At 36.8% G+C, this 22,078-nt stretch overlaps 1 protein-coding gene across 3 annotated transcripts in view; it reads left to right on the top strand.

Moving 5' to 3' along the window:
* Positions 1-22,078, top strand: part of LOC148131253 (uncharacterized) — a 301,801-nt gene that overhangs the window by 50,784 nt on the left and 228,939 nt on the right. For all 3 annotated transcript variants that reach the window (XM_087960575.1, XM_087960576.1, XM_087960578.1), the window contains exon 3: positions 11,123-11,170. In XM_087960575.1, coding sequence (XP_087816701.1) covers positions 11,123-11,170 — 48 coding nt within the window. The remainder of the gene's footprint in view (positions 1-11,122; positions 11,171-22,078) is intronic.

The following is a 22,078-nucleotide window of genomic DNA, read 5'->3' as shown; positions in this document are numbered from 1 at the left end:
CCAGTTACTTTGGACCTTCACAGGAAAGAGACTTTTAAAAACCTAATTATCCTTCCTTATCTTTTCTTCTTCCTCTTCCAAAAATCAATAACATCAACACTTTGTTAGTGTTGCTAGAAGTATCTTTTGCTCCTTGTGAAAGTCTTAGATCTGGGTTTTATAATGTTGAGTAGCTGTGCTTTAAGCTGAAAAGTGCTTTGAAAAGGACTGCTGAAGATATTTCTTAGTTCCCGAGTTACATAACGAGATCTTCCTTTTGGATCATGTATGTCAGTTTAAGAAGCCCAACAGCATATTTAAGGTTAGCCCTACCAATAGTCAAAGTGTGGGACAGATTTTAAATCCTATCAAATGGCTGCAATTTTTTAGTCATTTCAATTATTAAGAGGAATAAGAAAATAATAGTATTTTTTTATTTGTATTTTAACATGACTTTATTGGTCTTCATACTCAAGGTTGATGCTAAGATGATGACTTTTATTAGTTTAGAGTTTGTTGAAAGGGCTAAAATTAGAGATAAGAATAGGTTTATAGGAATAACATTTCCATCAAAGGAACCAAAGCTTCTAGGAAAAAAAAGTCAGCAAGAATGTACAAAATGGAGTTTTTAAAGTATAGGGAAAAAAATGTAACCCAGATCTTAATACAGAATATTCAAGGCTACCGCTTGAAGATAGTAGTTTATTCCATGTACTAAAATATCCTGATTGATGAGCTCCAAAGTGGGCATTTTGTGTGCATTGGTGCAAGGCAGCCTCCCTCTGTTTGTAGCCAAATAAGGCAGGTTATCATAAGTGACCTTTTTTTCTGCTCTTCCTACATCTGTTGTGGGTTATCTGGGATTAATATTTGATCCTTCTATATATAAAGTGAGGATATGAATTGCCCTATAGAAACAGATTGTTTGCACCTTAAGCAGTTTCTGGCTCCTACATTAGTTTGTACCATGGAATTACAACAAAGCTGTTTAAAACAGTATATTTCATTTATCAACTGTTGCAAAAATTATGTGGAAATTAGCATGTTAGCAAAGAGTTATTGTGGACAAACAAAACAGAGAATGTGGAATTAAATGAGTTCCATGCAGTAGTCCATAGCACAAGGATAATAGCAAGAACATTAGCCATTTCCATCATAGGTAAAAACAATATCAATTTATCAAAATATAAGCCTGCAGAAATAGTCCATCTAATTATGGAAAATATTTTAGGGACACCTCCTTATGTGGCATTTATGTCATTCCTGGATTGGCTTCATGCTGCTGTGAACCCAAGCTGTTGCCTCTGTTGAGACCTGAACAAATAGCTTAGCTGTATAGCAAGACAACTTCAACTTCTCTGAAAGTTGAAATTTGAAAATAGAAATGCTGGAGTGACCCATTTTCAGATCAGCTGTGGTGAAGGCAAACATGGTTGAGCATAAAATAGTTGCTTTGGATTTGGGGAATGCTAGCAGTGGTGGTATTGAAATACCAATGCTTATAGCGTTGTATGTACACCCACTTTTTATCAGAAGTATGGTAGACAGAAGTGATGGACTGCTTAGCTTCAGGATTTCAGAAATGGAAAGACATTCCAGGATTTTCTCCATATAACCGATGAGAATTGAGACCAAGAGGATGGCACAGAAAAATGTATTATAGAAAAGGGAGTAAAATGCTACCCCAGAAGTTTGTTCTATGTATCCTCTTTTCTTTACAGGTTATATTGTTGATAGTAACCATCTTTGGAAAAGATCTCTAATTTGTGCAATTTGATTTTTTAAAATATTTATTGTACTCCTATTGATGATTGTTGTTTTGGTTTATAAGGTATCTGGCAAGAGAATACCTAACAAACAAGATACCTCATGACACTTGACTAGTAAATTTCTAATTACTACTGTGTTTGAAATACCAGATTATCCTTTTTTCAAATGAGGTACCTTAAGCCCCATTGCCTCCTTATTAACATATTTTTCAGCCAGACAATATTGATACTATAAGTCAGGCAGAGATTATTGTTATTCCATGATATATACATACAATAAATGAGAAAATGAATATTTACCAATCAAGGCTAAAATGTTTTTAAATATTTTTTGGTTGCTGAACAATTATATGGAAAGCATATATACTTGAATCTTGCCACTTGCAAGTATATGTTCCATGTTCTAGGACAATTATTTTTGCTTTTGTTTGTTTATGAGCCATATATGAGTGTGAACAGAAATTGTTTTATTCAGATACCCTGTTCTCATCAAACTTTGCGTTGACTTACAAAACTTTTATGATTCAGAGATGTTGCTTTATATGTAACCTTATGCTTAAATAGATCTATGCTTTTCTTGCCATATACTATTTTTAATGACATCATTTAAACATGTACAGTATATTTGCTTTTTTTGACTTCCCTTCTGTGGATGCCCTTGGCAGCCACTTCAGAGCTTGACACAGATCCTCTAGGCCTTTGCTCCTAGGCTTGTCCAGATCTCACAGAATCTCAAAGCCACTGCTAACAAACTGTAACATTTTAAGGAGCTCCACAGGGACACTTCTCTCACAAACAAACAAAAAAAAATGTGGGCTGATTTGTACTGACCGAATTCCAGTATCTATATCTCTTTATCCAAACTGATTGTCCCAACATTCCACCACACTCTTCTATATCTAAGAAACAATCAGGAAGGAGATATGTAAATAGCAGTGGCTTGCTGCCACCAGAGTCACAGCTGATCGAGCTTCTAGTATAACAGTTAAATAGAACCTTCAGGAAATCATTACCTTCTTTTTCTCTTTGTGTGAATTGTTTTGAAAATTACCTAGAGAACATTAATGCAGAGAAACAAAACACGCCTGACACCTTGACTCTGATCCCTTGGAAGTCCTACAGTCTGCAAACATTCTTCCGAATTGTTATAGGGAAGGGGGGAAATGAATTACCCAAATTATGCTGCTGATCACAGCAATTTTAAAAGCATCTATGATGGGAAAATATGCCTCGAGTAATAAGACTTTTCGCTTTCTTAGGTCATGATAAGTTTCCCTGTTGGGATGAAAGGGGATTTTGAAGAGGAATTTTTGTCATGATCCTGCTGCAGAATGTATTGATTAACCCCCATTGCCATCTTGTTTCCGTCTTAATGGTCAAATGGTCCCTCCTCTCTCATGGCTTCTATTTTTTAAAAAATAAGAATGTGAAATCCATTCATATATTTCACACAAAATCTTTAATTTTGGACTTTGGGACAAATCTATGTACTCGATTGCATGCCCTTCCCTATTGATATAAATTGCATATATTATTTCTTTCAAACATTTAAATTAGATTTTTTGTTCAGATGTATTGTTCAAGGAGTCTAAATAGGATTTCCAGGTGTTTTGCCAATCAGCTTGGTTTCAATAAATTTGCTGTGTCATAGATCAATAGATCAAATCATGTAACTTTCAGAATCTGGTTTTAGTATCAAAGAATAGTAAATATGATCCAGTGGATATATTTAATCTTTGTCTAAGTCCTACACAAGAAATGTGATTCTTGTATTACTTTCTTGCCTGATATTTTGACAGTTTTTTGTTTTAAAAATATAATCTGAATAACCCAATTTAGAGAAAAGGAAATTCTACCTACTTTCAAGAATTTTTTTAAAAAATAAATGACCTCCATTTTGTGAAAAAGTAGTTGAGCTCCTCTGCTTTTGTTCAGTCTGTCTTTAATGAAATACAATTCACACATGAGCAAGATGGCTGACCCAGGAGAGCGAAAGAAGAATTCACTCTTGTCATTTAAAAAAAAAAAATCATGGTAGTCACTTTTGAGGTGTTAAGATGTAGATTTGAGCACTTCAAATGCTGTGAAATGGAGAACTTCTCAGTTCATTACAGCTGCTGGAGCATGCCTGCCCCTTCTTGGCTGCAAAAATAAAGCCAAGAGTTCAGATTAGGCTATGTTGAGAATAACTTGCCATAGTTAGCGATGGACACATTGGCCAGGAACTCAGCAGGAAAAATGGTTCCTGTATATTGGAATAGTAAATCAGAATGCTTTTGTATTTGCTTATCCTCTTGGCTCCAATATAATACAAGGAACTAATATTTCAGAATTAGCTGAATGTGTTTTCTTCTTGAAGCCAGCTCTATTCCTTGCTTGCCAGGCACATTTCCTGTCAGCACTTTAGAGGTCTTTTTAAAAATAGTTTAATCAAATAATCCGCAGACATTTTAGGCACCTTCTTATCTTTTTTTCCTTCCATCTTTCTATTTTAATTTTGTGGACAAATATGATTTGTAACTAGTCCAAAGTCTGACATCTTTATGCCCAATTGACATCTCAGAATTAACTGGACTTGCCCAGTATACATATACCCCATTTGGAAACAGTGAGCAAGATCTTAATCCTACAGATGTGAATCAGATCATCAAAAGATATGGAGAAATATATTGATAAAAACTATGCAAATCCTTTGTAAGAATGGGAAAGAACCTACCCAACATATCTTTTTAAATCACCGAAGCAGCCATATCTTTTTTCCAGCTTTGACGAGTTTGGAAAGTTTACTGTCTTTGCATAAGTGTGCACAACAGCCCCTTCATTTCTCTAGGAATTTGGAAGCAGTTAGGAGCAGCTTCTGAACCTACTGCTAAAGTCTGTGGGGGAAAAAAGGCTCCTATCTGTGTGAAAAGGGATGCTTTATACATGTATTCTATTTTATTTCTTCCAAGGATTTGCAGATTTGCACAACTCTATCTGAGGGCATCCCCATTCAACCTTTAAAACTAATTTTTACAAAGACAAAAACATCGGTGGTTTTCTAGTTCTATAGAGCAAATGAAGAAAATATAATTTTAAATGAGAGCACTGCGACTTCTGGGAGACATACTTCAATATGCACCAAGGAACTCTCTCTCTCTCTTTGTCTTACACAATTCTTTATTAATGAAAGCCACATTTTGTTTGTAAAACAAAAGAGAATGGTCCAGTGGCACAAAACAATAATGCAATGAAGGCGCTATTTCATTAAACTGGAATACAGGGATTGGGTTACTAATTTGGTGCTTTTAATTTCATATTATAAATTATGTCCTTTCAGAAAGTGGAAGAAAAATATTTCCCATGACAATGGCTACCTACAGATGGTAATACTATATATTTCCCCAGAAAAATGAAAAGTTGAGAGAGGTGCTGGAGAAAACTCCTGCTTAATGTGGTTCCTTAGGAACAGAGAGCAATGCCTATATATCAAAACTGGTTTCCTACATTGGGTTCATAAAATACCAAATGCTTTCATCCTTTTAATAAGATGCCTATTAACCCAACAATAATAGGAAGAGAAAAAGAACAGGCAAAAGTATTCAGTGAAAGAATAAGAAACATTCTTCATAAACCTAGCTCTTTTGACTTCATTTCTGCATTATCTTCTCTAATGTCCAGTCTACTTCAAATAAACAAACAAGCCTGAAACACTGCAGATCAATACATCTTTCTTGGAAAGATGTCTCTTAAACTGTGGCTTTTCACATTTGAGTAGCTACATAAAAAAATTGCACACAAATCCTTTCTTGCAGCTTATCATTGGAGTTTTTGGGTTGGTAGGGTTATATTTCACAAGAAGAGTTCTCCACTCTTCTACTCGTTGTAGAATACCTTATGCCACCAGACTTGAAATTCTAAAACTAGAAAACCTTGAATTACGCCGTCTTCGGTCTGACTTAAGCATGGTATATAAAATCATACATTGCAATGTCCTACCTGTCAATGAATACTTCAGCTTCAACCATAACAACACAAGAGCACACAATAGATACAAACTCAAAGTAAACCGCACCAAACTTGATTGCAGGAAATACGACTTCAGCAATAGAGTGGTCAATGTCTGGAATACTCTACCCGACTCTGTAGTCTCTTCCCCAAACCCCAAAAACTTTAACCTTAGACTGTCTACTATTGACCTCACCCTTTCCTAAGAGGTCTGTAGGGGCGTGCATAAGCGCACCATCGTGCCTACCGTCCCTGTCCTATTGTTTCTCTTATTCTTCTTTTATTTTTCTTACATGTACCCATTTCATGTATTCACAACTATGTATACACTTATACTTATTATCTTGTAAACAATTAGCAAATCAAATAAATAAAAAATAAATAAATATTTTTTTCATGCTTTGGTTTCTTTCCTTGAAATGTCAGCCTAAGAGCAAACTACAAATACGTCAGCTATACTATAAATGTGATATAACTAAATTTGTGATTTCTTCAAAGATATTACTGTGCATGCATGCATACATAACTACATCCATACATACATATGACTGTGCCTTTGAATGAGTCTTGATTCCACTGTAGTTTCCTTGACATTTTTCAGAAATGATTTGCCTTCACCTTTTTCTTAGGGCTGAGAGAAATAGACTAGCCCAAAGTCAACTAACTGACAATGTACCTAATGCAGGATTAGAATTCATAGTCTCCCAGTTTCAAGCCCAATGTCTTTAACACATCAAACAGGCTCTCATTTTTATCAATTCAATACGCTAAGACAAAGAAGAAGAATATGCAGGTCGTGTGTGGCCCACAGTGTTTCCCCAGATTGCACTAATGCAATTTGGCAACAAAGAAAAATTCCCAAGAAGAGCTTCAATGGGCTTAACACGCCTGTCAAAACTTAATAAAAAAGAATTAAAAAATTATTTGAATAGGACAGTCCTGTGCAAAAAAAAAAAAAATTTGTCTAAAGCCAAAGCAATTAATAATTCTATTTAACAGGAATAAAACAAGCCAAGAAGTGATGCTTTCCTGAAACCCTGCTCATGGCATTATTAAATCTTCCTGGAGTATGTGGGGGATTGATACTAACCCAAAGGCAGAATTTGTTCCCTTTCCCTGCTCAGGAGGTGGATGTAATAGAATGTGTGGATAACCTTGGGGGACGCGTGAAAGAGATATTGCCTAGGAAACGATCAGACAAGAGGAAGGGGAGCCTCACGTGGACTTAGTGGTCACAGAAAAAAAAAAACTTAGGAAGGACTTTCCATAATTGATCAGATAGTTAAAAGTGGCCATGGAAACTTTGTACCTTCAGACTTCCAAGATTCTGTTAAGGTTAGCCTTACAATAAAGTACACCTACTCATCTGGTTATGTTTCCTGTCTGGAGTAACTGAGAAGAGCGGCTGGAAGAGAAAGAGGCAGCCAGTTTGATCAGCTGATCTGAGGTATTGTGAAAGCAGAAGAGACTGTTGCTTATTTAAATCAGTTCCTCTGCTCTTCTTATCAAAGGTATGAAAATTGGTGTTGGGTTTTGTATCCCAAGAGACAAAGTAAAGCATCTGAGTCAGTCCAACAGAGGAAGATGTCCTCTGGCTCACGCAGACCCTGGTGGGCTTATAATTATACACTTGAGCTCCAGCTGCTGCAAAATGTGAATGCTAGGCTGCTAACTGATGCAAGGTTACCTCGATGACTTAATATCTGGGTTGCCAATTGCTCTTATAGGCACAATTGAAAGTAGTGCAGTCAAAACTGAGCTTAAGACTCTGCCCTTTAAGTCATATATTGCTTTATGTCCTGATTATCAGAGTGATCGCTTCTCCATTTGTGAATCTCTTCAGCCATTAAGACTTACAAATAAGAACCTCCACAATCTGAGGCTCAAGTATTATTGATCATGTCGAAACAGTTCTTCTGTATCACTTCTCGGAAATGAATCCCCCAAGGAATGTCTGCCACACATGTCTTTCACTGACTTCATTAAAAGTCAGTGATGCTCTTGTTTGTGTTTTATGTGTTCTTCTATTATTATTTCCTGATATTTTGTGGCATTTTAAAGCAGGAGCCACCTCGAATACTCATACCAAACTTGAAGGCAGCTAATAAGCCAAGCCAATCACATTAGCAAATGTACTGAAAACAGTTATCTAAAGCACAGATGTGTTTTGGCCATGAAGATGATGTGTATTGCATGATGATGAATCAGGCCTCGTACACACATTCCATATGCACATCTGCATGACATGTTTTCTATCCCTAATCTCAATGCAGTGCAGGTGCTGGAAAGAGAAAATTAAAACCCTCACATCCTACTTGATGGCCTCCTTGAAAAGTGAACAGATAAATTCCATTAAAATTGACCTTATTTGAGTCAGCCCTGATATTGGATGTCAGAATAGATATTTTGGTAACATGATTTAAAGAGTAACTACAGGAATGCAAGTTGTCCATGAAGCAAAATAAACCCATATATCCAAAATGGAGCAAAAAAAGAGTTGCATTCTCCTAGTTGAAATCACTGGGATGCAGGGTTAATCCAGTGGTGGGATTCAAATAATTTAACAACCGGTTCTCTGCCCTAATGATTTCTTCCAACAACCAGTTCACCAAATTGCTCAAAAAGTTAACCAGTTCTCCCAAAGCGGTGTGAACTGGCTGAATCCCACCACTGGCTTAATCCCAATTTAGTAGTCTTATGTGCTCATATTGAATAGAGTGACTGTAATTTTTATCGATGCTGTGAAGTTAATAAGTAGATATTGATAAATTCTACAAGTCTTTCAGCGTGTCAAAACAGATTAAAGGAGAACCAAATTTGGACGTAATGCCCATTATTGGTCTAATAAATCCAAACTCCTGAACCTGGGCTAGTTAATAGATATGTAGGCATGTGTGGTGGTCAGAGATGCTTATTCATAGCTTCATCTGGTGTATCATTGCATTTATTCTTGGTCAGAACTGGATATGATCCATGAATTAGTTACCTCTCAGTTCAGGTTACTCCAACACACTCCCTAGGGGCTACTCTTGAAAGGCACTCTGAAACTTCAAATAGCACAATATATTGTTCCTAAAATATTGAACCTATAATCAACTTATTTTGTTAGCTATTACATTGGCTTAAAAGAACATTTTTAAATGGACTGTTGAAGGACTATCTCCTTTGAGAATCTGCTTATCCTTCCAAATTAAGTGTTGCACCACTTTCATGTTGCTTTTTGAAGCATAATGGGTCAATGTGAATTTTGTTCCAATGCCTCATAAATGGCACTCTTTGCTGTAAGAGGATGTATTCCTTTCTATATATGTTGTAAGTGTAGCTGAAGATTTCTTCCCCCCCGTCCCTCCATTAAATATGCTTTTTATTTCTGTGGTTCCTAATTTTTACCTTTTGCTAATTTTAGCGTATTGTGCCATATTTGATGCTGCTGCTATCCACCAATCTATCCACCAATCTTTGAGCCATCTAAAGACCTGAATGGCACAAGATTCGCTGCTCCTACTGATGTCCCTTATTTTGCCACAAGCACTGTGCTAATATATGGTGTCATTTATCCAGTATACTGGACTGTTAAATATAGAGATTGGTAGATTCTCCCAGATTGTCATACGGTGAGGAGAACTAGTTTTGAAGTGAAATAAATAAACCCCATTTCAGTTTTGCAAAACTGTTCTTTTGTATGAGCTTCCAAAGAGCTAGGGACCTTTTAGATGTAAGCTTAGTGCTAATCTTGGAAGAGTGGTCTTCTCAAATAATGCCAAACCTTTGCTCAAAAGGAGCCTGATTATTAGGTGATAGGCAGGGGTGGGATCCAACCGTTGTTACTACTGGTTCGGTCAGAGTGCGTTTTGCATGCGCACGCACCTGACGCGTACTGCACATGCATGTAAAACAATTACAAAAAACATCAGCTGTGCCACCCAGACAGCTGACAAGCACTGTGCGCGGGTGTGCAGCCTTTGAAAATCCTCTTCTTTCCTGCTTTTTCAACCTCAGCTGTGCCGTGCAAAGCAGCTGAGGTTGAAAAAGCAGGAAATAAAGGACAGCCAAGAGCCCAGGTGGGTGGGTGGGCCAAACAGATGACCAAAAGGTCATTGCACCAAATCGGTTCAGTGACTGCTGCTCTTCAGAACTATCGGTTCTATAGAACCCAGCCGAACCGGTAGTATCCCAACCCTGGTGATAGGCATGAAGAAAATTGTGTCACAAAATGAGAGAGAGAGAGAGAGAGAGAGAGAGAGAGAGAGAGAGATCAGCTGCTACTCATGCTGATCCACAAAAAACAGGTGGTTGGCTTATAGGCTTGGTCACTGGAAAAAAGTAAGATTTCCCCTTACTTTCCCCTTAGAAATGTTTTAAACACAGTGCCTTGGCAAGGAACAGAGAGAACACCATATTAAAAAGCTAAAAGAGGCCTAGCTGGTATCAATTTCCAAGGGGACACATAATTAAGACAGTGTATTATGTCAGATGTCATCCATGGCAAAACTGCTACTGCTTATTTCTTACTTGCAGGGAAAATGCTACTATGCCATGGAACAGCTGGGGACACCTTTAAGCTTTTACAGATAGCAATTTTGGATTAGTTAAAAGCCACATCATGAAAATACAGCAGACAATGAGTTTGTTGGGTTATGTTTGTGTCATGGTTAGGATAAAGGGGAAAAGGCCCTAGGCTTATCAGATGGGCCTTAATTATAGAGTTTTGTTATTTTTATGCCCTTCAGTTTCTCCCTTTAAACCACTTCATTTTGGAAGGGAAAAACAGGACTACACTTTTTTGCATTGGTAAATAAGAAAGCAGCCTCTAGTTATGAATGGATTTCTTGAAACTATCAGGTGCAGTGAATACTAAATGCTGCAGCTGTGCAGCTGTGCTTCATTTTAGAAGTCTAAATAAGTTGGATTCCATGATAATTAAGTACACCATACTTAAAATCCCAAATAATACGCTACAAAAACAAAACACTTTTTGGATGCTTTGTCACACCAAATGGCGCAAGATCTATTTTTTTCCGGAGAATGAATGCTGAACACCAAAGGCATACTTATTTCTAAGGCTCAAAGAGATGCCACAGTCACAAACCCTGCATTGTGCCGATTGTCCATTATCTTTTTGTGCCTTATTGACTTGAGGACTAATTAAGAGCATTAACATAAAATGAAAAAATTAAAATGCAAGAATGGTACCAATTATCACATATGAAACACATTCGGAAACTGTAAAACATTCATTTTTCATTACTCAACTCACCCCGTGAGTCTTTAATACTGCCAAGCAGATGATGCCAATATATTTTCATATATACATTTTTCTCATCTACTGTTTCCATTGATTTGTGAGATCTGTTTTATTACTAAATGCCTGCTTTTCTACTTTACAGAGTCTTCATAATGAAAATGTTCCAACTTGCAAAGTATGTACAGCTGAGGTAAGTTACCTGTATTCATTTACGTACAGTGGAAATGCCTACATAAAAAGAAAAAGAAAAGAAAAAGATTTTTTTTTAAAATAATTGTTTTATTTATAAGAGAACAGAGAACAAGGGACAGAGAAAAGGCCACAAAAGTCTTTTATGTACTCAGTAAAAACTAATCCTATACCCATTAACTATTATACAATTAAATTATTAACATTTAAGACACTTCACTTCTCAACAGGATGAAAGCAGCTTCGGTATATATTCTTAAACAGTCCTTATATCTGATGGTAAAAATTTTAATCTATGGTGAAATTGCTCATGGACTATGGCTGAGTGCCTAAGCTGTGAACCATTTAGCTTAACTCTCCTTAGCAGAAAACAAAAAATTTACCCTATTAGGCAACCTATTCATCTTTCACTTGCAGCCCCATCATTTGAGGACCATAGAAAAGATTTGCAAGAATGAATAGTGAGGGTTATCACAGAGGGGAGAGGAGAAGAAATTGTGAGGTGTTAGACATGTGTGATGAATTAATAATGAAGAATTATTAATAATATACATTTATGTTTGTCATTATAACATGAGATATTGATATGACTCACAGGCATTTCCATTTGCCAACACTATTATGTCATCTTACACAACGACCATATTTTTTTAAAAAATGTGGGGGATCATATGTGAGTGTGCCAAAATCTTCATGAGATTTGAACTTTGTAAGATTTTTTGTGGTCCCAATACATGTTTTTTATTCAGATGGTGCTTTTGGTGAGTAACAGATACCACATTTTCTACAAATGATTGTCTCCAACAGTATTAAGAGCAATGAAAAGCACAAATGCTGCCTAATGATAGAGATCTGAGATGATTTGTTACAGAAAAATGTAGGTGTGTTCTCTTTTTGTTCGTATGTAGTTGTGTCATATATTTTACTGTTGCCTATACCCGGAAATCTTGATTTGTTTTGATCTAAAAAGAACAGGAAAGCCAGAGGAACACCAAAGGGTCAGCACCTCTTCCTTCCTGTAGTTCCTCTTTTAATTAATTTATAGTGATGATGTTTCCTTCATAGTTAGATGAAAGGAACTTGCTCCCAGAGAATTGTTGTATGCAAATCAAATGTTTCCGCCCCCATTGGTCAATTTAAAGTTCCAAGACAGTTGCTCAGAATGCTACCATGACACTTTCATTATACGTTTGGATTCATGTGCTCTTTATTATTTTCATGAGCATGGTCAAAGGTAATTTTTTGAGGTTTTTGAAAGTCAAGATAAAGTTATGGAAAGATGAAAGAAAAAGTAAGAAACAGTAAACGTCAAGAAAAGGGAAGAAAAAAGGAAGAAGGAAAAGCAAAAATGTCTATACTTCTGATCATTTACAGCAGATAGAAAGATAATTACTATCATTTCTGCCATCCCAAATTATTTTATTCCTAATTATAAACAACCCTTAATGAGCAAATCTCAAGACCAATGATTCATTTTTGTCCATTTTCAGCAAAAAGTCCATAAAGGGTTTCCAGTCTTTTATAAAAATAGTTATCAGACAATCAATCTGGCCATTTCAACAAGTTCTGCCACCTTCACAATTCATTCCTCCAGTGAGGATATTTCTGTATTTTTTCATCTTGGTACATATAATATCTTTGCTGCAGTTACATCATACTTTTCATATTTACAATAACAGAAGTACCTTTTAAATCTTAGATAGTGGCCTCATTTTGTAAAAAAAAATTTCTTTTGTTTTCTTACTTCTTTACCTATTTTCTTATTTACTGTTCTTATTCTCTTTGTTTCATTTTTTTAATATTTGTACTTTTTTATTTTGTTAAAATGTTTTCATAGGATTATATTAAGACATTATCTTTTAAAATCTGTGTTAATTTCAATTCTTTTAACCACATCTTTCCTATTCATCCATGTGACCATTACATCAAAATTCTTAGCCCATTATATCATGCACTCTATTGCTTGTTTTTCTTCCTTTTCAAACACCCAGACCATATGCTAAGTTTACCTGTAGGCATTTTAATTCAAAATTCTGCCAGGGTTTTCTTGGTATCCACTAAATCTGCTTTTGGGGGTTAGAATATCCTACTTCTTTCATTGGATATCTTTTACCTCATTTGTATATAGAGATATCAGACATGTATATGAGATACTAGTTTTAAAATAATGTTGTAGTATAATGCACACTACTTAAATTTTTTACAGAGTTCTTAGTCTGAGAGAGATCATTCAACTATACTCTTAAGCCATATACAGTACCTACTCATTCCTGTCTCGGGTCTGGCCCATTTACTTAATTTACTTTACTTTACTTTACTTTACTTTACTTTACTTTACTTTACTTTACTTTACTTTACTTTACTTTACTTTACTTTACTTTACTTTACTTTACTTTACTTCACTTCACTTCACTTCACTTCACTTCACTTCACTTTTTACTTTATTGTCATTGCACCTCGTACAACAAAATCAAACACCATTTTCAGTGCACATCATGACCATGACCATGTAAATAAACACAAACACACATCCTTCACCCTTCACACATTGAACCGGAAACCCCTAACACCACACCAACATTTAGCATTTAGACTTATAAACTGCTTTACAGTGCTTTACAGCCCTCTCTAAGCCATTTACAGAGTCAGCATATTTCCCCCAACAATCTGGGTCCTCATTTTACAGACCTCAGAAGGATGGAAGGTTGAGTCAATCTTCAGCCTGGTGAAATTTGAACCGCCAAATTGCAGGCAGTTGGCAGGCAGCAGAAGTAGTCTGCAGTACTGCATTCTAACCACTGCACCACCTATTTATCTATTTGCATTAGCATACTTTCAAACTCCTGGATGAGCAGGAGCTGGGGCAAGAAATGGAAGCTCAGTCCTTCGTGTGTGGCTTGGGTCTCGAATCCAGGCTGTCAGTCTTCCAGCTGACAAGTTCAGCGTCTTTAACCACTTTAACCATCACGCCCCTGCATCAGTATGAGGACACTATTAACTTTCTACCAGTATTTTGGTGGACTGTAGTCAAATTTATATAGAATATCAGGAAGTTTCAGGATGGCATTATTATATAATATAGCATATTATATAAGATCCCTACGTATTTATGAACTTCTAGAATTTTTGAAAGGTGTTTGTTCTTCATCATGCATTCTACTAATTTAAACAGCACTTTAGGCATCCACTGTTCTTTTCATGGGTGCATCGTGTGAAAAAATCATTATGACAAATGCAGGTAAGAGTGTTGCAAAATAATTGCTCAAGGGTTTCTTCTGTTGTAGAATGTTTACCGCACCTGACATAGCTATCTTAGGTGCCATCATAATTATTCATTGGGATGTTATTTATATGAGTAGATAGATAATGCACCATTTTGTTCTACAGACAAAGCATGGGAAAAGGAAGGAAAGAAAATAAGAAAACACCTGTGTGGAAGTATTTAGCTTGCCAAATGATTGCCATAAATTGATTGGCAAATATAAAATAAAATATTTATAAAGCTAACAGGCGGTCTATAGAATAAAAGGGTCTTCTCAAGGCAGTTTATAATTTTAATCAAACTTAAATAAGGCACAATAAAAATCCTGTTAGCAATTTAATAACAAATAAAAGCCAAACAAATGCAAACGTTAAAATCAACTAGGCACTGAAATAAATTCCTTCAAGCTGCTCCATTAAACTTTTATTTATTAAACTTTTTTTTAAAAAAAATCAAGGCTGCTTATTACTTATTTAATATATGTTTCAAATACCAAAAGATCTACAACGGAAATTGTTATTAGGAAGTAGCAGTTTCTCACTGGTGTGCAATTTAGTAAAGGAAGTGATTCAAACAGCATATAAACTTTATATTAAACATCCTTGAAAGTAATGCTTTTAATTTGGCCCTTGCAAAAATAGGGACTATGTTGCTCTCCAGATGTTTTCAGACTTAAACTCACCCCATCCCCAGCCAACATGGCCAACAGTGAAAGATGCTTCATCTGAAAAACTACATCAAATCAGTATGGGCCTACAGATACAGATATGAAAATGCAGACATTTTGCCCCAATCTCTTAATATGCTGTGGTAGTACAGTGGTTAGAATGCAGTGTTGAGGGCTAATTCTGCCCACTGCCAGGAGTTTGATCCTGACCGACTCAAGGTTGACTTAGTCTTCCATCCTTCCAAGATCAGTAAAATGAGGACCCAGATTGTTGGGGGCAATATGCTGACTCTGTAAATTGCTCAGAAAATATTGCAAAGCACCATAGAGCGGTATACAGGTAGTCTACGACTTATGACTTATCAACTGAGCCCCAGATCTATGTTGCTAAATGAGACATTTGTTAAGTGAGTTTTACTCCATTTTACGACCTTTCTTGCCACAGTTGTTGAGTGAATCACTACAGTTGTTAAGTTAGCTGTCTGAATTTTGATCACATGACCATGGGAAGATGCTGCAATGATCATAAGTGTGAAAAATGGTCATAAGTCACCTTTTTCAGTGCCATTGTAACTTTGAACAGTTACTAAATGGACTGTTGTAAATCAAGAACTGCCTGTGTAAGTCTAAGTGATATTGCTTTCGTTTCTGAGAAAGACAAGAAGACTTATATATTTGCTTTAAGAGTCCAGGTAAATTATAATCTTAATTGTTTATTTAAATTCTGAATAAGTGAGAGTATGCACTAAAATTTAAAGGGCAGACACTCCTAATTTCATAATCTCTTCTTGAAAGTGAAACAGTCTATTCAGATATTCTAAAACAAGATTTGAACTATGCCTGTATCAGAATTCATTTCCAATTCTGTGAAAGAAGAATAAGGAACAGGAAGTAGTCAATAGGAACTATGCAAATGGGGGATTACAAAATAACTGGCTTTGCAGGAAAGGTCAGATTGCATAACCTCTGCTTCTGAGAGAAGGTGCAAATAATTTCAACCAGATGTAGAACATGTAAAAGCACACTTAATCTGTACAGTTGGTAAAACAAGTTTAAACACCTAAATGATTCTTTACTTAGGCAACATCTTTTTGTGAGATTTCCCTGTAAATGGATTCAACACTGATTCAGCTATTTTACAGTTGGGGTTACTTTCTGCAAGCTGGGCTTGTTTCTGCAAGCAGATTGGGAATCCAAAATAAAACTAATTATAATTATAAAAGAGACCATATCTGGAAACCACAGCGATCTTCTAAATCTATACCTTCCAACGCACTCAATAATCTTTCCCCATTCAGTTTTGCCTCCTGTTAGGGAGAAGATATTTGTAGAAACACTCACTATGCATTTTTAGACATGAGAATGATTAAAAATGGAATGCTGTTATGACCCAATGTACCCTGGGAAATGGCTCTAAATCTTGAACTCAATATATTTTGCTGTGTGAAGCAGTATCTTGTTGTAGAGTGCAGTAGGACAAATCAGCCAGGCTGTTTACAGTTGCAAATTTGGAAAAGGAATGAATAAGAACCAAAGAAAGACTAATTTAAACATAAAAATTCTGGCATCAGTGCTGGAAATCCTAATTGAGTCTCATACATTCAGACTATGGATCTTTGACTTCTTACAAAGACAACAATATGCAAAAGTTTTGGAATGAACCACGGTATCATTGCTATATAAGCTAATTCATGAAGCTCTGTCCTTTTTTGCATCTTATGTTTAATTCCAGTAATCTGCAGGAACTCCGTGTGCCTTTAAAAATTGCATAAAAGCATACAAACAAAACTGTGGGAACAATTTTTTTTCCTGCTGTGATTATAAACTTTGCATAGATATTCTTTTGCAGAGTTACATAATCTTGTATGGTACTTAATGAAGTGCTGGATGTTAGAAAAAATAACTGCAGTGTAAATTTGCCCCTGGTATGTTTTCCCTTAAAAGGATTAATACCTAATTCATTTGTGCTTTCTGATCTCTATCATGCAGTAATAAAAATACTTAGCATTTTTCACTTACACAAATCCACTTTGCAAACATCTCATTATGGAGCCTCACAACAGCCCCTGTGACATGGGTAGGGAGGTCAGTTCAGTGCTCTGTTTTAATAAACCTCCAGTGCTCAAGCAAATTACAAAATATGAAATCATTAAATCCACTTAAAAGAGAGACAATTTTGAAGAAAGGCCTGTTCTCTTAACTATGATCTAGACATAGAACAGAATATGGTTGTATTGGGTGCCTGATAATGTTTATAGAAAGCTCTCATACTGGCAAGATTTCACAAGAGCTAGACATATAATGTCTGACTGAATGTATTCCTAAGGCAGAATTGATCCTTCATTATCTTAGCTAAAATTATTGCACATTAACCTCCTTAAAAATTAACCCCTGACTGCCAATTTATAATGTGCCACAAGCTGAGAGTCAGCCAATGCATTAATGAAAAAGAAGCAAGCTGAGATGACTCCCTTTCTAGATGCTACTTGAAAATAATTCAGGTAAAGCTGTCAGTGAAATTTAAAGGCTGTACAGAAAGTGTGAACGTTAAAAATAAAAATAAAAAGGGGAAAGAGTATTTTTAAATGTCCCTTTTCCACCTAATACCTGTGCTTGCATGTGCTGCAGCTGCCCAGCAATATTGCACAGTTAAGGAAAAGAAAAAACAGAAGAAAAGATGATGAAATTGTTTTTACTAGAGCCTCACTTTCTACCAAAATGAGCAGAATGAAGGAGGATACAACACATTGCACAACTACACTCCTAATAAGTTTATCCCTATTTTTGATTTCACACACAAAAAATCTTTAATCCTCCCTTCAATTTTTTTTTTTTTTTTTTTTTTTTGTGGATTCTCAAACAGAAGCCTCCCAGCTATTGAAGCCCTGGACTGCTTTTTGAAGCCTGTGAAAATTAATTGAAGCCCATCCCATTGTCATAAGTCTTCTAAACTGGGGTCCTCTCAGAGCTATTTTTACTCATTGGGTAATGTCGAGGCTTGTCAGAAGCCACAAGCCCCATTTATTGTTATTGGGAGGCTATAGTTTCATCACCTAAGATTAATGTGGTGGGTGTTGGAATGCCTGGGGTGATAAATGCTAACCCTGTGTCTTAATCAAGAAATTATTGTGGAGTTCTGTGAAATATGATTCGGGTTTGCAAATGAGCTGACTTTGGGGGGAAAAAATGAAACCTCTGCATCCTTGCCTTTGTTATGAAAAGGGAGTTTTTTTCAATCCAAATAAGTTGAGAAGAGCTTCACCCTTCCCTTCTGTAGCCACAGACAATGGCTGACTTCCTGCTGTCAGGGTTCTGGCAGTTACCCCAATTAAATCATGAGTCTCGAGCCAAACTTCCAATTGGGAATTAACATGGCCGGCACTGTTGGGTGTAGCCGACTCTGAGACACATAATTTATTGTCACCCCTGATCCTGGTTTTCTCCCACCACCTGGGTGTATCATAATTCATATTCTCCAATGAGACTCATCCATATCCAAGAGTCATCAATCATGTTCTCCAGTTAGAATTTTGCACGGCAGAAACTTCAGCCACCTAGTTACTATCTCTGAAAAACTATGTAAGGAATGCATTTTCGATTTCCAAGCTGCCGCACTGCTCTTTCAAACGCCTTTCCTCCGTCCCTTTCTGTTGGCAACCTAAAACAACCATAGAAATATTTTATGAGTTGACATTCGGCTCCCCTCACTTCTTGAAGGTGACCTGTACGACACCCACACACACAAAAATAAATTTATTGCAGATATAGGACTTAGAGTTGCGAAACAGACACCCCCCCCCCCAGGCTTAGTTGGATTTTCTGCATGGAACCTTGTCACAAGGCGATTGGCTTGGATGTTCCTACTCTTTACCCAATATGCCTCTGATAAGGGATAGCCCTTCCATTTGATTAAATATTGGAGTTGTCTCCTGTGCCACCTCGAATCGAGGATTCGCTGCACATCATAAGGGGTTTGGCCTCCTATGACCACGGGGTCTGGGGGCTCATGAGGTAGAGGTCTCAGGGTCGATCCGACCCTGGGTTTTAAGAGGCTACTATGGAATACCAGGTGTATTTTCCCTAATAATCGGGGCAACTTCAGTTCTATCTACTGTATCTTTTTTTTTTCAGTCTGTGATCTAGCTATTGCAGAATCTCATTTTGCATGTGCATTCTTATGTTCCATTTCTCATTAACTTACACCACAGATATATCTTGCACTTGCTCTGTTCTACTAGGTAGACACGATTAGAGCTCATTAGCACTCCACTGTTATTACTTATTGCCTATATTATTTACTAAAAGCTACTTTGGTAGTGGAGGTTGTTTCTTACATAAGAGTAGTGCATATGCTTCTAATAAAAGATATCAAGTCATGGGGTAGAGACAGTTATATAGATGTGGAAGAGATGGTAACAGACAGAGTCATAACCTTATCAGTTGTTCTTTCATGATTTTTTCCATCTGTTGGCTGAAATGGCACCATCTTGGCTAAGTTTGTTTCTTACCATCATCAGTTAAGGAGTGGTAACAAAGAATCTGCAGCCACGCTTCTCAGAAACTCAATTTCTCAGTGCTTGCAATAACAACATAGCACTTCCTTTACAAATGGTAGCTTTTGAAAAGGTAGTAACAATCCTTGAGTGAACATCTGGTGACTTCTTTGCATTTTCCTAGCTATATCTAGTCTGAAAATTAATCTCAAATGCCTTTGAGGAAGAGATGTTTAATTCCTAACAATTTGCACGTCTCTAAGGAAGTGTGAATTTAGCTCCCTGCAGGTAGAAATTTACATTCTCATGCTTTAAACTTGCTATTTCATAAATTTTGACTGAGAAGGGGGACTAGCCTGTGGATAACCTGTAGTTTTCCACCACCTTTTAGTGAGATCTTGTTATAGATGTCCACCACTCCACTGTTGTCACCATTAGTGCTGTCAATTTCCTGAGGTGCCAACTTCTATATCATTAAATTTCTTGACGTATACAGGACTTCTTTAAAAATACTGTATATTTTGTGAAGTTTGTTGTAATCATATGGTTGATCTTTAGGTTTTTCACAAGTAGCCAATCTATTTTGACATCTCTCCAGTTGGCAATTCAGACTCAGGATAAATCAAAAAGTTATTATCTTGCCAAGTGTATCTCTGATCATCCAGTCTGAATATCATCTGGTCTGCTGAGGGTTCCAGGTTTACAGGATATACATGGATTTATTTTTATTTTTTTACTGTTTTACTATTTCATTGATATTCCATCCAGAGTGTGGTCATGGAGATCTGTTGGCAAACACCATAAACAACTTTTAATTAAATAATTATGGGAGTCAGTTTGGTGCAGTAGTTAAGACACAGAGCTAGAAACTGGAAGGTTGTGAGTTGCCACCTTGGACATGAAGCCAGTTGGGTGCCTTTGGGCCAGACACTCTCAAATTAAGGAAGAAGACAATAGTAAACCACTTCTGAAAATGTTGCCAAGAAAACTGCAGGGATTGTCTGGCCAGGAGTCAACGTTAAATCAAAGACACAGGCACATGCGTATGCGTGTGTGCGCACGCGCACATACACACACACAAATTAGACTCTGACTTTAGCATGAGAGATGGACACTGCATTATTCCTTCTTTCTCTAAATATGAATATTCATTCAACATGTGGGGGTTTGTGCATACCAATTGTGTAGGAAGTGAAATTCTTCTTCACTTCAATTGAATTTCCCTGCATATAATATGAAGTTATATAAAATAAGTGCAAAAGGTTTAATCTTGTTATACATACAGTGCTGGGGTTTCAATCTTCATCACAACCTCAGACGGGTTATTTGCAAAAGAAAGCTCCATCAATGCAGCTGTGTGCGTATGCACCTGCCACTCACACGCCCTCCCCCCCGCCGGGCTGACATACCTCAGGTACCGCTGCTTTGACATCCTCTTCTCTATTACAGCCCTTCAAATATTGGAAGCCTGCTATTATGTTACCCCCTAGTCCAGTGATGGGTAATCTTTTTGGCACTGAGTGCCCAAAGCGCACGAAATTCCCAAAATGCAATGCGCACACATCTCCTGAGCATGTGCCCCACCCCCGCGCATGTGTGGCAGAGACCCGAAGATCAGCTGGATGATGGGAGGCGCGTGCGCAAGCGCAGCGGAGCTTAGCTGGAGCAATGGCTCGTGTGCCTACAGAGAGCACCTGTGGCACACGTGCCATAGGTTCACCATCACGGCCCTAGTCATTCTCTTCATTACACTAGACATGCCCAGTTCCTGCAACGGTTTATATGTTTATATATGTTTAGTTTCTAGCTCTTTGTAGCTTTTCTGTGCACTCTTTTTAGAATCTCAACATCTTTTTGTCTTGTGATGACCAAAACTGGATGCAGTATTCCAGGTGTAGTCTTACCAAAGCAGTATAAAGCAGTCCTAACACTTCATGTGATCTTGATACTATCCCTCTGTTTAGTGGAGTTGTTAACATGGGACAACTCTGAAATCCCCATTTTAAAGCTTTCAAGCCACTAAGTGAAAAGTCTGCTTTTAAACAGAAATGTACAGTATACATATACGTGTTTGTGTGTGTGTGTTTTCTCTTCAGCTTAAAAGGATCATATATTTACTGTATGAACAGTTGGCTTTTTGCTAAATATAAACCTATTCACTAAAATAAAACCAATAGAAGTAAAGTAGACAGGTACAGAAGCATCTGTGTAAGGGCGAGGAATGAGAAAGATAGATCTAACAAATTATACGTATGTATACTCTGAATACTTCAAAAACAATTTGAAAGCAGTAATTTAGATAGCAAGTTACTATAGCATCTGTTGTTCATTAAAGCAGCTGGTCTTTTTTCAAGTTTCTACCAGGGCCTGACAAAGTGTGGCTTCTTTAATTAATAGCGAGATTTGAAGCACTTCTGAATCAACTTACTTCAGATAGTCCTCAACTTATAACTACACTTGAGCCTAAAATTTCTGTTGTTGAGTGAG

The sequence above is a fragment of the Notechis scutatus genome, chromosome 3, assembly GCF_049901735.1.
Source record: "Notechis scutatus isolate UNSWTSFEM ecotype Mainland chromosome 3, rNotScu1.2, whole genome shotgun sequence".
Lineage (NCBI taxonomy): Eukaryota > Metazoa > Chordata > Lepidosauria > Squamata > Elapidae > Notechis > Notechis scutatus.
The sequence above is the reverse complement of the archived record's forward strand: the minus strand, read 5'-3'. Positions and strand labels throughout refer to the sequence as shown.